General features: G+C 37.3%; 1 protein-coding gene across 3 annotated transcripts in view; it reads left to right on the top strand.

Moving 5' to 3' along the window:
• The first annotated feature begins 1,748 nt into the window (after positions 1-1,748).
• The window catches only part of DNAJC10 (DnaJ heat shock protein family (Hsp40) member C10), a 50,019-nt gene continuing 34,946 nt past the window's right edge, over positions 1,749-16,821 (top strand). Inside the window, exons 1-5 of one of the 3 annotated variants that reach the window (XM_029934294.1) lie at positions 1,749-2,184; positions 2,891-2,913; positions 3,647-3,995; positions 5,391-5,553; positions 7,107-7,157. In XM_029934294.1, the coding sequence (XP_029790154.1) occupies positions 3,792-3,995; positions 5,391-5,553; positions 7,107-7,157 (418 nt within the window). In that variant the 5' untranslated portion in view covers positions 1,749-2,184; positions 2,891-2,913; positions 3,647-3,791. Of the gene's footprint in view, positions 2,185-2,696; positions 2,914-3,646; positions 3,996-5,390; positions 5,554-7,106; positions 7,158-16,821 lie in introns of all 3 variants that reach the window. The other 2 variants (XM_029934293.1, XM_029934292.1) reach the window with 2 other exon arrangements.

Genomic DNA, 16,821 nt, shown 5'->3' with positions numbered 1-16,821 from the left:
CCTGGGGCATAAACCCATGAGATCATGACCTGAGCTGAAGTTGGATGCTCATCCAACTGAGCCACCCAGGTGCCCCCCTCAGTTTGGTTTTTAATTATATTGTTTGGGGTGTTTCACTATTGACTCGTAGGAGATATTTATGTATTTTAGATATTAACTCTATTTCAGATATATAATCTGCAAATATTTTCTCCCACTCCAAAGGCTTTTCATTTTGTTGGTGGTTTCCTTTGCTGTGTAACATTCTAGATATTAGAATTCTCCAAGATTGTATCCTTTGCTCACTGCTTTTATTCTGCATACTTTCTCCAGGTAATATTATTTGTACTCATGGCTCCAACTACTGTAGATTAGTTGATAATTTCCTATTTTTTTCTTTAGTCTACACATTCCCCATGAGTTTTACACTGGGTATATTTATTTGGACATAATCTAGGATCTTGGAAATAGATATATCCAAATAAGAACCCTTTAATTTTTCCCAATCCTCATTCAGTGCACATACCCAGTTACCTAAACCAGAACTAACCTTAAGATTCCTCTCTTTTATTTCCCATATCCAAGCAGTAATGATTTCTTACCAAATTTACCCTGTCTAGCACTCACTCTCCTAACTGCTCTTCCTTTCTCCTCTGGTTCCCTTTGTATTCATCTTCCAAAAGCTACCAGAACATCTAAAACATAGCCTTAGTCCCTTACTTTTCAAATGTACCAAATGAGAGTATATGTTCTCATCATTTCATAGAACCCACCGTGATCAGCTCCCTGCTTGATTCTCCAGTTTTCTGTTTTGCTTTCCAATTTCCTCTAAAGATTTTGTTGGTTCACACACAGTGTGGCATAATGATTAGCATTACAGTCTTACAGTCAAGCTGCTAACTGTGAATCCCAGGTCTATCACATATTTACCTGTTTCCTCAAATTGTGATATGGATATAATTATAGTCAGAATAATATAAAATTATTTGAAGGACTGAATTAATACATGTGTACTTAGACCAGTTCCTACCACATATTTACTATTACATTAGGCTCTTTCAATATTCCTGCCTTTGTTCACCTCCTTCCTCCTCTTTCTTGCATGTATTAGTTCAGCTATGGATCCCATGCAGTCATCAGTTTTTTATGAGCTTACATTTGATTTACTACCCATGAAATTGTTACCAATTACAACTTATTTCATATTAGGGTTAATGTCTTAAGCAGGCATCCTCATAATGTTTTCTTCTTTTCATGGTTGCAAATGTAGCTACTTCCAATGCTCTGTGTTGAGCAGATCAAAAATGAAGTTTTTGTACCATATCAATTAAATGTAAAGGTGAGAAAGTGAGAAGTATGGATAACTCCCTAGTTCCTAGTGTGGATGACTAGGAAACCAGACAATACTGCAGAATGCTCAAATGTTTGTTCTAACTCTAACTCTCTCTCTTTCTCTCTCTCTCTCTCTCTCTCTCTCTCTCTCTCTCTCACACTTTTATTTCTCCCAGTTTCCTACTGCCTCTTCAGCCCTCTACTGTGACACTATAATCATTGAAACTTCAACCAAGCTCCTCTTTACCCACAAAATTTCCCATTTCTCCCAACCAAGCAGAAAAATGCCCCATAGCTCTGATTTTCCTTTAAGAACATGGCCACAGGGAAATTGCACGCCTAAACCCGCCCCCCAGGTTTCCCCTTCACCATAGCAACGGGAGCCGGAAGGGGCGGGCTCCCTCGACCCACGTCCGGCCCGCCGCGTGTGCCAGACGCTTTAGTGCGGGGGCGCGGATTTGTGAGGTTGAGCAGGTTTCTCACCTCCGGGTTGGACCCGGAGCCGGAGCCGGATTCCGCGCTGATGGCCACGTCAACCCAAAACTAAACTGCCCTCCCCACCCTGCAGCCGCCGCCCCGCCGATTCGGCTGCGGGTGTTCCCAGGCCGCGTCCTCTACGCCTTTCCCACAGTGCCCTGCGCCAGGCCCCGCCCCGGTTCGCCGTGGGGACCGGGGCGCGAGGAGCCGACTGGAGCTGCTCCGCTCGTTGCTGCCGGTGCGGCGCGTCCTCCCCCGTCCCGAGCGCGGCGGCCCGGCGGTCGGAGAGTGCGTGGTTTGTTCACGCGCGCACAGCTTGCGCTCGGCCGGGTGGGGTCCGCCGCCAGGAATTGAGGATGGGGGAGTAGCTTCAGGAGGCGACCCCGCTACACTGAGGTGGGCATGAGCCGGGGCCCGGGGCTCTCCTGGAGCCGGCGGCGGCCTGGGCCCTCCTGGAAGGGAGAGCGCGATGCCTGTGCACCTCAATCTCCCCTCCCTTCCTCTCCGGCCTTGCGACGGCTTTTGTGTTCTCCCTCCCCATCTTTTTCTGATTACCTACATCACCACCCTTCTTCCGACCTCGTTTCCCCGCTTCTTGGTACAGTTTCTCTCACTTAAGCCTCAGTTACTCAGGCTGTTTTCACCCTAGCCCGGCCAGAGACTTCACACACCAGCCGCACTCAGTCTCTTTCACGGGATGTCCCCATCCTTCCCCTCTCCCCGCATCCTATTCTTGGGTGATGGCAGTCAGAAATCCTTTGCGTTTACCTGCAGCTTCCACCTGTCCCCGAAGTTTCGCGCAGGTCTAGTCGACCACACCCACGCTGAGAACGACAGCTAGGAACACCACTTATTTGTCCCATAGTGGTATTGGAAAATATGTCCTCTATTTTTCTATTGTTTTTTAGTCTGAATATTTGTTACTCTCCCATCATTATACTTTACAAAGCTTTGTTTTGGTTACATGAAAAGGAGTTAGAAATGAGCCAAAGATCGTTCGCAGGTAAGGAGAAGATTTAGACGTTTAGGATTGAATGAAGACAATGTTAAGAAGCTTAGATTTTTTTCAAAGTATTTTGATATCTTTTGTGATCTGGTGAAGTGGAGATTTTTTACCTTACACAGGTGAGCATGTCAAGAAACTGATTCCTTCTCCTTTTCTGTTTCTTTTTCCATTTTTATTTATCTCAGATGTCAATTTTGCAATAAAATTACAGTGTTAACTTGTAGTACTTGCTCGGCTATTTACATAACGTAGTCGCTACTTCCATGTAGTCTAAGCCCCTTTAGAGAAAACTCGGAACAAACCGGCCATAATAAGTATGTTGTCTAACCATGTAAGTTCACTGCCGTTGTTGGAAGACCTATATGAAAAATACTCTTTGAAAGGACCCTGGGCTTCCTTCTGGTCCTTCCAAAGGCTATTTCCTACAAGTGAAATGTAGTTAAAATGAATACGATATAGCCTTAAAGTGGTAAAGAAGTAGCCAAAAAGGAAGTGCTGTTACAAAAGAGCAGTGCTTAGTTAAGCTGGATAGAAAAGGAAGGAAACGTTTTTTTCCCTCAGCGTTGTGTTCTGGGCTGATCAGAGCAAATCATTCAATTTGTTTATTTTTAAAGTGGTCTAGTTAACTACAACCGCACACTACCTTTTACAATTATCCCCTATCTTGAGTGGTTTCACAAATCTGGCTGCCTGGATATGGAAGCAGTGAAGGGACCCCCAAAGAATAGAGGTTGGAACTCACCCTGATTTGCCATCAAATGGACCTTGTGTTAATGGCCGTGTTATTTAATAGTGTTCTTGCTGTGTTGTTGTTTTTTAATGTATTTTTAACTGCTGGTTTCCTCTCTTTAGATTGACATTTTGGGACACAGTTTCATGATGCTTGATTCACTCTTGGAGTAACGTGAACAAAAGTTCTCAAACTTGCGTGTGCTATCAACTGGAAGCAGCGGTATATCTTAATGTTCACTAAATCAGAACTTGTATAAGAAAAAGAATGGGAGTCTGGTTTAATAAAAATGACTACGCCAGAGACTTCAAAAGGGTCGTTCTGTGTTTTCTAATAGTGTCTGTGACTGTTTTAGTGGGCACAGATCAGGACTTTTATAGTTTACTTGGAGTATCCAAAACTGCAAGCAGTAGAGAAATAAGACAAGCTTTCAAGAAACTGGCGTTGAAGCTACATCCTGATAAAAACCCGGTGGGTAAAGTTTTCTTTTTAAATACATTTGATTAATGTATTTCAGTGAAGTTTTGATACATAGTTAAATTTTAAGTACTCAAAATGCTTAAAAAGAATCATATATCAAAAGTCACAGTTCGGCTTCTGTACTAAAAAACAGAAGCAAAATAGTCTGGTTGAGAACAGTGTGAAAGAATATTGTATCAAAAATGCAGTTCCCTCTTAATTTGAAAACTCAGTTGTACCAGTTCCATTACAGATGTTAATTCCAAAACCAATGATAATGTCTATGGGGTAGTTGAAGTAGTTTTCTTAGTAAAGTAAGTTAAGATAAAGGATTTCATAACTGTAACAGGAGAATTATTCCCTTAGAATTAGGAAGGTTCTTGATAAAAATGGCAGTAATAACTAACAGTAACATTCTTCAATTGGCACTGTTTTCTCCATGCACAAATCCCACACCAGAGTCAAATTATTACAAATTAAAACGTAAGAGCAGTCAAATCCAGGCAATTCCAGTCATAAATATTTGATTATGTATTCAATAATGTCAGCTTTCAAAACTAAATTAGTGCTAATACTTATGGTACTTTTTATAATTTATCTAATTTTTAATGAGATTTAACTCCTCAAGGAGAAAGGTATTTCTGTTTTCTATATAGAAATATAGATTACATAGAATTCTGTATAGAATTCCTAAAATAGGGTTATTTTATTTTGATTGCAAATAGTTCAGCAATAGAATCAAATTTCACTAAAACCTATTAGTTGGTTTTCTTTCCCAGAGACCTTATTTTTTCATATTTTTCTTTAAAATTTCAGAATATGATTTTTAAGTTTCCATGTGAAAGACCTTCTATAACTAATTATTATTTAGATGAAAGCATTCTTCAAAAATTAATTCTGTGATAGAGAACTTGAGTTTTGAGTTTTACTCAAATATTAGTCTCAATCATCTAATGGATTGGGGCACTTTTTTTTTTTTAGGTAATATGTTGATTTTGCTTCAAATAAAAATGTAACTTACAAATATCTTTGTAATTGTTTTAGGAATAAAAAATAATATTTACCAAGTTAAAGATTTCTAAGGTTTTATTTATCAGTTTTTCTCAGTTGGTTTCATATAAAGAATGACTTATATTGTAGGACTATATCTTTCAGCCTTTTGAGGCATCAGTTCTCATTTCTCTGTTACTTATTCTTGTTTTTGTTGATTTTTTTAAGAAGATTATAGTTCTTCAAAATACTTTCTTATTTCAACCCATGATAACCCATTTCATATTGTATTCCTACTCCTTAATTTTGGTGTCCGTTCTCCCAGAAATTTCAAGCTTCAATTAAAACTTCATAGGGGTTTTGAAGGTGCTTGATCACATATCTGAAACAACTATTATATCTACTATTTTTTAATAGAATAACCCAAACGCACATAGTGATTTTTTAAAAATAAATAGAGCATATGAAGTACTTAAAGATGAAGACCTGCGGAAAAAGTATGATAAATACGGAGAAAAGGGACTTGCAGATAATCAAGGTGGCCAGTATGAAAGCTGGAATTATTATCGTTATGATTTTGGTAAGATGATATGATACTCTGTAATGAAGTCTTGTTTTTTATTTGAGTAAATTTAGAAAATTAATTTTGTTTCACCACTAAACTTATGCAGTTAATTTGTGTCACCTCGACTCTTTAACATGGGAGTGGAATTCAAAAGCAAAGTCAGGTGGTATATAGATATTGTCTGAACAGATGTAAAGGTATTTTAGTTATTATCTTGTTAGATACTTTTAAAATAAAGATGTTATTTAATATAAAAAATATTTGCAGTAGATGTTAAATACTAAAGCCTTTTTGTATTGTCAATGATTTATATTTTCCAAGAAAAGCTATAGTTTCCTTTTATAGTGATCAGTTCAGTAGAAATGCTATCCTTCTCTTGTAGAATCCTTATTAATAATAGCTGGGCACGTTGACAGGAATAAGAAATGAAGAAAGAGTGGAGGGCGGAAGCAAGTGAAAGAAATCAAGGGCGGGTAAAGCAAACACAGGGATCCAACAAGGCTAGAGGGAGCATTTGCTTACTCAGTATTTCTCTTCATTATTGCTTAGCCTCAAATGCATACTAAGAACTGAGGTATGCTTTTATGTTAGACTACATAAAATATTAAATTCATATCTGAAGTATTTCTCAAGACTGCCTTTTTTTTCTTCAAAATACTATTTTCTAGTGTATTCACTGCCTCTCAATAGTATATATCATATTAGTAATCTACATTTCATGAGCTAAATCTGGCCAGCTACCTATTCTTTATATAAAGTTTTAATTAATCATAGAACTATAAAAATATGATAATTATGAGAATAAAATTATGCTCATTTATTTACCTATTGTCTACAGCTCTGACTTCAGGGGCAGAATTGAATAGTTGTGACAAAAACTGTCTGTCCCACAAGGCCTATTTAACTGGCTTCTACAGAAAAAGTTTGCTGACACCTGGTTTGTGTTAATCACTGGTATTATTTTGATATGTAGAAATGAAATTTACTCACATGGATTTTAATTACAATAAATAAAATTTATATCAAATAAGTTGGTGTTTACCTCTATAAACATTCTAATAAGACTATTAACAGTAGAAAATATTTTAGTGATAGTATTTATTTTTAAAAAACATATAATCAGAAAAAGAAGTGAAGTCTCTAATTTCCTAGTTTTGATATCTTATTAAAACTACATAAGTCACCATTAGGGGAAGCTGAGTGAAGGGTACATGGAAATCTGTGCTATTTTTACTGCTTCCTGTGAGTCTATAATTATTGCAAAATAAAAAGTTCAAAAATAATAGAAATTTTCTGTGAAAAAAAAATTATGGGTATTAGGAACCCCCAAACAGCTGCAACAGTCCATATCAGGAAACTAATTTTTTGGTTTTTTATTATTCTTTAGATGCATCAACAGTGATATTATTTATTCTGGTTTTTCTGTTTATTACACTTTCTTCAACTTTGAGATTTATTATAGTAATCTGATTTTTGGTGTTTAAAACAAGACCTAAGTAATCTATTTTTATGTGGTAATTTATTTTTATGATGAACAGTTAATTTTATAAATTTTACTTTTAAATTAGGTATTTATGATGATGATCCTGAAATCATAACATTGGATAGAAGAGAATTTGGTAAGTTTATGAGCGTATGATTTTCTGAAACTAGTCCCAGACCATTCTCTTACCTAAAACTCTTCAGGACAGATATATTTGGAATTTAGAATTTTTTTTTATTGTAGCAAGATAATGTGGTATTGTTAACTTTTAAAGAAAATGGTTTTACCAGCAAAAATAGGTTTATTCAGGAAAAGCAAAAAATTGCAATTTAGGACACACAAGCTATGGCAAAACCATAGGCCAGTCTAGCAAATAAAAGCAATGTTTTTTTACAGAGGAGAAGGAAGTTCAGAGGGTTTGTTTTGCATGAAAGTCCATTAGAAAAGCGGGAATTCAAAGTGATGACAGTTTCTTATTAGCTGATTTGCAGGGTGATAGTGTACATCCTTTCTTGGTCTGACCTATAATTGATCACTTTTTCCTGTTGGTGATTCTTCTGTTAAAGTATGCAGTTGATAGTTTTTCTTGTAATTGATGTTGAGTGGTGTGATTTCCCCCTTTTCACTTTCCCAGTCTACGTTAGTAAGGTTTTCCTCTGTTAATTTTCACATTTCCGCCTTTTGATCAAGAAGATCTTTTTCTGAAAACATCCCCGATTAAGAGTTAGCTTTTCCGTATTTAATGGTTTTGTTCCTCAGTGCCAGGAAGGACCTTTCAGGAAAGTACATAGCAGTTAGAAACCACTTATGGCCTCATCTGAAAAACAAGGAAGGTTAGGAAAGAAAATTCTCATGCAATTCTCATGTATAATTCATATTTATAAAGATCATAAGCATTGGAGATCATTTTTTATGGGCATATGATTTTTAAAAAAAGATTGACAGACAACAAAATACAAAACTTAAAATATATTATACAAAACAAAAAGTAACAAAATTCCAAATCCAAACTAAGACCCTAGATCTGAAAGTAGGTAACTGAAAATATTTATTGGCACTTACTCCCACTTCTGGGAGAAAAGTTCTCCCTACAGAGTTATGGATGCCTCCTGGAAGTCCCCACTTAAAGTGGCCGTGAAAGCAAACCAGTGAATATGCAAAAGCACACTGAATTAACTAAGTGCATTTGGGAGGATACAGTGCAAGTATAAACATGAAGTAATAGCTGATGAACTTGTTGCAAAAAATAACAGAACCTCAAAAAAAATGTGAAAACCTCAAAGATGTATTAAAACAGTAGTGCTATCTTAAAAGAGCTGTTTGGAAACAAATGTTACCTAATAATACAGCCTGTAAGGTTGCAAATTGAGAGGCCATGAATTTAGATAAGAGTTCCAGAGTCAGATAGTAAATCAAATGAAAGAAAGACTTGTGGATTTCAAACCTTCTAATCCTTGAGAAAAAGCAAGTAAAGAATTAATATCACAGGATCATCCTGAGGGTGTTTCTAGAAGGCCATCATCAGAAGAGATTTCCCCCTTTTGCGGAGGTTTGGGAAATGGAGGCAAAAGCTTCCCTTCTCTCACATACAAAGAGAAAAAAGGGAAGTTAGGTGTTGAAAAGCAAGGGGCTTTAAGGTTTTGCTTTTTAAATCATAAAAGCTGTGTCTTGATCTTCCAATTAATAGAGTCAGTTTTGTCTCTTATTTTATTTTATTTTTTTAGTAATGAATACAGAGGTATAAGCGAGAAGTTTGGAATACAGTTTCAGTCCGAGAAAACATTATAATTAGATACTAGTTTTAGATTTGGGAGAAGTCAGGATGCAGTGAAGACTCCCAGAATCTAAATGTAGTCCTTGTTCTGAAATCAGGTACCCTAAGTATAGAACCCGAGTTTGAGCAAACTGCAATTTTTCTTTGGAGACTTTATGTCCCTGTAAGTCCAAAAGGGATAGATATTGTCTTCTTAGAAAGAGGTTTGAGAAGGTCATTTGCAGAGAAGCAAATGACCTATTGTAACAAAGTAGAACCTGCAGAAAACTATTTCATCCACATCAGCTTTTAAGATTTGGAGAAAATGAGAAAGATTCTCTGTTATACCTTAGTGCATTATTATTCAGGTATATTTCTGTTCTTCCAGAATGAAAGCGAAAATAAATTGGCTAGCCTGACCAACTGGAATACTAAAAGTGTACTACATAGATAATAAATAGTGAAAAATTTCTTGTGTAGGAATAGATGTCAGTAGCATATGGGGGTTAGGAACAAGAGGGTGCCAGGTGATAACAGTGGTATTTGTTGCTTGGAGGTCCTGAACACACCTCCATCTTTGGCTCTATAGGTTTTCTCATAGGTACAATAAGGATGTCATGGGCACTAATGGAGGGAATAATGAGGCCCTGAGTCTTGTAATCTTCTGTTATGGGCTGGATGCCTTGCAGGGCTTCTTTAAGGTATTCATTAATTCTGGGGAGGAGTTTTGAGGGATCTATTTGAACTTTGATGAGAGATGCACTATAGATTCTGCCAGTATCAGTTGAAGATCTTGTGCATAAAGAGGATTCTAGCTGATCCAAGAGGGACAAATGATCATTGTCCCCAGACTCGGCTGTGGTACCATCAGATATAATAAAAGATGTTGAAGGGTTATTTAACTTGCCTGGCTGGGTATCTTAATTACCAGTGTCAAATTGTAAAATTATTTCCCCCTTTTGGGAGAGAGCAATTCTGGTATAATATTTTTCTAAGAAGTCTCAGCCTGATAACTGAATGGGGTGGCAGAACTAAGGAGGAAAAAAAGTGTGTATTTCTTAAAGGGCCTAGACAAAAGGGGATAGTATCAGAGATAGGATCTGCAGAGGTTGATTCAGGACCCCCACTATTTGAACTGTTTCATAGCAGTGAGATGGAACTCCAAGACTGTAGTTCTGGTGTCAAGGACAGAGAGAAATTCATTTCTAATCTGAAAGTGATTTCTCCTACTTGATCAAGTGGGAAGATTGGGAAGACCCCTTGGAGTTCCTTGGAGGAGCCCCGTCATTGGGAATTAGGAGTACATTGGAAAGGCTGGCTAGAGGGCTGAAGATGTCTGAAGCACTTAAGAGGGTAACAGTCTTTTTTCCAATATCCTGGCTCTTTAGAAACTAGGAGGTTTGGAGTTTGCTTAGGGGCTTTCATTTACTAGAGTTGAAAATTAAGAATTTTAGTGGTCTTTCAGGTAATTCATCTAGGGTGCAAGCAAGCTGGTTTGACACATTAAATCTAGAGTGGACATAATTTCCCATTCATCTTGGTTCTTTTAATTAAATGAGAAAGACCTCAGTTCAGCCTGCTAATAAACATAAAGTTAAATGCTACCTATGTGGATTCAACATCTACAGCCAGATCAGAATTTTTTGTAAAGACAGTTTGAATGATTATAACAGTCATGAATAGGTTCATCAGGCTTTTGTGCAAGCCTAAATTTAGTTCCAATCAGCAGGCTTAGGAAAGGCTACTGTAATGTCTCAGCAGAGGTTTCCAGCCAAGTGTTCTAATATCTTGCCAGAAGTTAGGGGTCTATTGTCTGAATCCTTTTCAGGATGTTTCCACTGGGCTAGTTCCATCCACTCTTTGGCCTGGCCCTCTTGAACAAGCATGTAGACTAACTGATACGTATCTGAGAAACCAGGTTGGTAAGTTTGAATAACTCTGCTGAAATCATCAGCAGATTTATAGAGGTCTTCAGTCACTTTAGGAAACTCTTTAACTATGACTTGTGATTCATCCTTAGTCCAGGGAACATAAGACATTTGAGAGAATTTGAATGAGGAAACCAAGGGCGTAGAGGAGTTGGAGGCTCGAGGGAGGATGATAGCAGTGGAGGTGGGGCCTGAGCAAGAGGGAGCTTCCAGGAGGCCTGAGACCAAATGGGCTTGGGGAAGGGAGGCCTTAGGAGCCTTTTTGTCTGTTTTTTGTTGTTTGCCTCATTTGGTATAGAAATTGTATTTTGTAACGGCAGTTTTAGGTCCTGATCACATTTGGATGCTTCTAAATGCCGGTCAATATAGGCATCCCATTCAGTTTTGACATTTATTAGAGCCATGGCTGTCCAGTTTAGTTTTGAGAAAAGTAAGTTTAGGGAAATCAGAAGTTCACTTTAATGGCCATTGAAGTTCTAAATTATGTTTAGTTAAGTGGGTCCATCTAGAAGGATCATAGTTTTAAACATAAAACCAGCTGGGGTCCTAAAAGTAGAGGTGCCCTCGAAAAGCATTTTGATGACTGGGAACCCTTTTCTTAGAGGTTTTTTTCCTAAGGCAGAAAGAAAAATTCCTAAACAGCACAGCTCTTAGTAGACAGCCTGATTCCAGAAGGAATAAGACCGAAGACCAGCACAGTTCCACCAGGAATAGTCCAGTTCCAGAGAAGAGGTTACTGAAGACTAGCACTTTCCCAACAAGAACAGTTTCTATAGAAATAGTGTGTAATAAAAAGGAGTTCCAACAGGAACAGTCTGGTTTTAAAAAGGATTTGGACCAAAAGCCAAACAAGTACTCTCAAGAACAAAGCCTTGAAACAAACCCTGAATAAATCTTGGAGAGTTCAGAACACAGAGAACAGAACTTAAAATCCAGGAACAAACTTAACCTCAAACTCCAGGTTTATAAGGAAACAATAAGCTCAGTTGGCCCTGTGCATACTGCACTTGTTTGCTCCTCAGTCTCCTCATTGTTGGGGGTCCTGTCTGGATCCCAAGGCCGATCACCAATATTAACGTAACAACAAAATAGTTCTTTTACTAGCGAAAGAATGCATTTATTCAGGAATAGCAGAGGACTGCATTTTGGCATATGCAAGCTAGAGCAAAATCGTAGGCAAGTGCAACAAGGGAGAAGAACGTTATTTAATGGAGAAGGAGCATGGTGGGAGGGGTTGTTCTGAATGAAAATCTGTCTGAGGAAAGGAGGAAAGCAAGAGTTCAGAGTAATGACAGTTTCTCCCTGGCTGATATGTAGGAGTAGTCAATTTCTTATAGGAAATTCAAGTTCATCTTTTCTTGTTGGGGCTATAACTGATCATTCTTTCCTGTTGTTGATCCTGTTGGGGGTCTGTAATTTACAATTCTTCCTGTAATTGATGCTGAGAGGTATGGCTTCTCATTCTAGCCTCTGACTCTAGTGAAGTTTCCCTTTAATAATTTTCACAGTATAGGGGTGCCTGGGAGGCTCTGTCGGTTACGCATCCCACTTTGGTTCAGGTCATGATCTCATTGTTCATGGGTTCTGAGCTGACAGCTGAGCCTTCCTCAAATCCTGTGTCTCCCTCTATCTCCTCTCCGCCCCCTTACTCACACTCTGTCTCTCTCTGTCTCTCAAAAATGAATAAATGTTAAAAAAAAATTTTTATTTCACAATATAAGCAATGTATCAAATACTGTTCTTTGCAGAATGTGGGGAAATATACTTTTTTAAAACAATATTTAAAAAATTTCTTTATTTGAAAGAGAGGGAATGTGCTGTGCAGAGACGGGGCAGAGAGAGAGAGAGAGGGAGAGAGAGAATCCCAAGCAGGCTCCGTGCTGTTAGCACATAGCCCAACACAGGGCTCAATCCCAGACCCTGGGCCAAGATCAACGCTTAACCAACTGAGCCACCTAAGTATTCCTAAAACATTGTAATTTCTGCCAAGAAATGCATAAGTATGTATACTAAAAAAGAAAATTAAGAATAATATACAGCCCCAGATCAGTTCTGGACAGGTTTGGATGCCAGGGGGGCTTGCTGAAAATTGCAAACTTCCGGTTTTGGAGCTTTTGGATTGCATAGCTAGGAGTAACTTTGTGGTTATTTTGGAAGCAGATTTATTTTGACTTTGATTTATGTGAAAATGGATATAAAAATACAATTCTATTGCAGTTTTCCATTGCATTTTAGAAAATTTTAAATACTAGATTATAGTCTTACACTTTTCAAAGTTTGTATAGGTATAATGAAATAGGTTTATTTTTTATTTCGATCAATATGTTTTACTTCAAATTTCACTTCTGTTTTTATATTTTACTTCAAATTTCAATTCTGTTTTGCTCTATTACAATCTCTAATTTAGAAAAGAAAAAAATAGCATCTAGCTGCAATAAATGTATATGTATATGTTTCTCATATATTATCATTATAAAAAATATATAATAGTCACTTGATTTTGAACAGTTTCTTCTGACCAAGAATTTTATTCTTATTTTCTACATCCTGTCAGTAAGCTCCGGCCAACACAGAGCTATCCAGTACATCACTTTGTCTGTACACTTAGCATATGAGCACTTGAACAAGCTCTGAGGGGAATGAATAGAAAACGTATCTTCTATATAAAGGAAATAGAAGAAAATTGATTATTTTAGATTGTCGGTAGATAGAACTGATAATATGAGCTGGCAGAATCATAACTACTGCATGAACCTTTAGCCTTCCTGTATGGTTATTATTATCCCTTGTCTGTTAGTCTGCCAGTCAGTGTTTTGTGGACCATTGGTGCAGAAAACTGGATTTGGAGATATAATCGGAGGAACTGAACAGAACTTGCAAGCTGACTAATTAATAAGTCCACCCAGAAGGGGAGACTTTCCTGACATATATTGCATATGGGTTCAGACTTTTTTCCGATGTTTCACTATGGAACAGTTAAGAACTGCTAACATTTCATATAGAACCCCCAAAGAATAGTTAAAAATATAGCCATAAAACCTTAGAGAATTTTTTCAGAAATAATAAACCTATACTGATAGGTTCAGGGTATAGTTGTTGCCATCACATCTCATCTCTGACACGACTTTGTGTGTTACTGAGCTTAGACCAGCTGGTCCTGAATGAAGTTTTAATTGAAGAAGTGGAGGTGAGGTGGCAAGAGAGTAGTATCAATTTGTACTTGTGTAAATATCACATTAGTCTACTTGGTTGTGGGTCTTTTTCTATTACCAGTTAGCTCTATTAGTTTGGGTTTCTCAGGCTTGTCTTTTGTATAACCAATCACACAAATAATTACAAAGATATTTTAAACTTATGTATGTTTTCTTTCTCCGGGGTGGAGTTATGCTTTCTTCTGGGGTGGGGTCACTAACAATCTCAGATCAGCTTTATACAAACGGGACTGCAGCAATTCAAAAGCTGAGCTTTTTGCACTTTGAGAGGACTGATCACCTTCCAGTTTATCTTTAATTTCAGGACTCTCTTCAGTGAGTCCTGCACTTCATCTTTGTTCCTCTAGCCTCCTGAATATTTTGAAAGCTCTGCTCAGTATCTTGCTTATTAACTACCTTTTCTAGAGGTGACAGACATTGACTCTGTGATTTCCACAGATTTTTTACTACATTGGTAATTCTCTGATACTTTCAACAAAAATATTTTCTATTTTGTCCAATTTTGCAGTTGAATTAAGAGAGTTAGTCCAGATTACATAGTTCACTTTTATCAGGAATGAACTCTAGAATGCTTAACTATAAAAGAGAGGAGAAAATGTGTTTAATAAGCTCACTTTGAAAGCTTCAAAATGTTCTCATTCTTCCCCTTAAACATAGTGCATATTATCTTTTTATGTCATAGAAGAGTCTGACATCAGTCATGGTAAGCAGGTTCTAGACAGTATCTGCAAAAGCAGAGGGCATCTTGGACTTACGGACTTAGGGTAGTCATTCTGAATAGTACCTGCACAACACAGGCACCCTTTTGAAGACAAACTCAAGATATGACAGAGGAGCTCATGGCACCTCTGTCTCTTTTTTCCTTTTTCTTCTTCTTCTTCTTTTATATCCCCATCATCTAACAAAGAGAAGTCTAGGATTTTGTTCAATTAGAGTTTGTCAGAAAACTTTTCCTTGGAGAGCAGTTACTGTTATTTTCAGAGTCTTGTTATTATGAACCAGACATACTTACTCTGGTTAACACAAGCTGTAAGCGCCTCTAGCAAAATTTTCCATTCAGTGCTGAAAAGATGCAAAGCACAGCCCATATAGAGTGAACTTGTGAATGTTCTGGGCCTTGTTTGCTGGACTGTGAGCAATAACTGGATCCTTAGGTTTTGGGCAATCTCAGGAATATGGGCTATACTGGATTGCTTCTCATTGATTTAGGCTTTTCTGGCTTTTTGGGGGAGGGTATCTTTTTCCTTGGACCAGGAAGGATGAAATTCTAGCATTGGGAATAATTGCACAAATTTCCTTTAACTAACATACCAAATTTTTAAATTTTTTTCCATAACACATCAGGGAGTGAATTATTTCTCAGTCAATAAAATAAATCACTGAATGATTAAATGTCCTCTGAAAAGGCTTCATTCTGACGGACAAAAATTGTGGCCAAGTTTTTTTAAAAAATGCAGTATCATAGAGTGGTTGTTGTTTAAGAAGAGTGCTGTCTGCCAGCACGTGCTGCCTCTTTGTGAGTTGTTATAACAGAGTCCTGTCAAGTAATATGTGGTCATGTAAGAATGTTTTGTAGGTAAGTAGAAGGGAATGATTTATTAAAACATTGCTGTAACTAGTGAGTAAAGTCCCAATTCCGGGCAATTAATATTTATTGTATTTAATCATCACAGGAGTTATCAATATTGATATTATTAGTTTTATTTTCAGAAATTACAAACTGCATTTCAGGAAGAAAACAGATGCCTAAGTTCAGCTAATATGTATTTGTGGTATATTTTATTTTAATCATCCATGTTGATAGTTTCTCCTTGAGGATCATACATCCCACTCTGCAGAACTCAGGGGTGACCATATGACTTGCTTTGGCCAGTGAAATCCGAACAGAAGTATGGATGTCACTTCTGGGCGGAAGCTTTAAAAGCTAGCCTGTGTTCACCATTTTGCTCTGCCATGGGAAACAACAATGTTCAAAATAGAGACTGCTCCCAGCCAGGGGTCAGTGGTGAAATGGTCTGGAAGAGCACTGCAGCCAACGCAGTATGGATTGTGACAGATGGTAGAATAAACCTTTATTGTCAGCCCATGACAGAACTGGAATCATCTGTCTTCTGTAGCATAACCTTCCCTGACCGACACAGTGTGAGATAGGACATGCACTCATATTCATGTCAAAGCCCGTGCTCGTGCTGCCTTTTTTTCTTAAGGGAAATAAACCTGTTAGCATAAAAAAGTTATTATTCAGTGTTTTCTTATTGACCATATACCCTATACTTTAGTTTTGTCTTACATTGTAATTTATGCTTTTCACTCTTAGATCTGTTTGTTATCTCTTCTGTTTGTGACCTCATCCTATTTTTACATTTTCCTGGGCTAACAATTTATTAGCTGTGGTTGTATAGATACTAATGGATATTACTGTAATTGTGGAATTAGGAAGCTAAAAATCACATTTTAAAATATGCTTGTTTTATGTTGCTGGGTTTTAGAAAAGCATCCCATTGAACTTTAATAACACGGCATTAAGAATATTTTTAAACTTACCCAGCAGCAGTGGGAACCCAGCAAATATGTTAGAAATGCTCTATAAAAACAAAGTCCCAAATAGACATTTTTTCACTGTGCACAAGGTTTTGTGTCAGATGCCATTCAGATTTGTTGTACATCATATATTATTGGAGACTTACAGTCCTATTTTGTCTAATCATTACTTTAACTTCCATATGTAAATACCCACCTCATTAGTTAGTTATAGTTCATGAAATAATCTCATTTCTGTTAAGGTTTGCACAAAGTTTATTAATATTTTACCTAAGCGGCCCTCTTGGCACAGTGGGCAGTGCGTCAGTCTCATAAAATTTTACCTAAATTATTACCAGTTGGTGGTCTAAGTCAGTGTGGCAATTA

Source organism: Suricata suricatta, chromosome 3 (assembly GCF_006229205.1).
Source record: "Suricata suricatta isolate VVHF042 chromosome 3, meerkat_22Aug2017_6uvM2_HiC, whole genome shotgun sequence".
Taxonomy (NCBI): domain Eukaryota; kingdom Metazoa; phylum Chordata; class Mammalia; order Carnivora; family Herpestidae; genus Suricata; species Suricata suricatta.
Note: the sequence above shows the minus strand (reverse complement) of the source record. Positions and strands in the feature narration are given on the sequence as shown.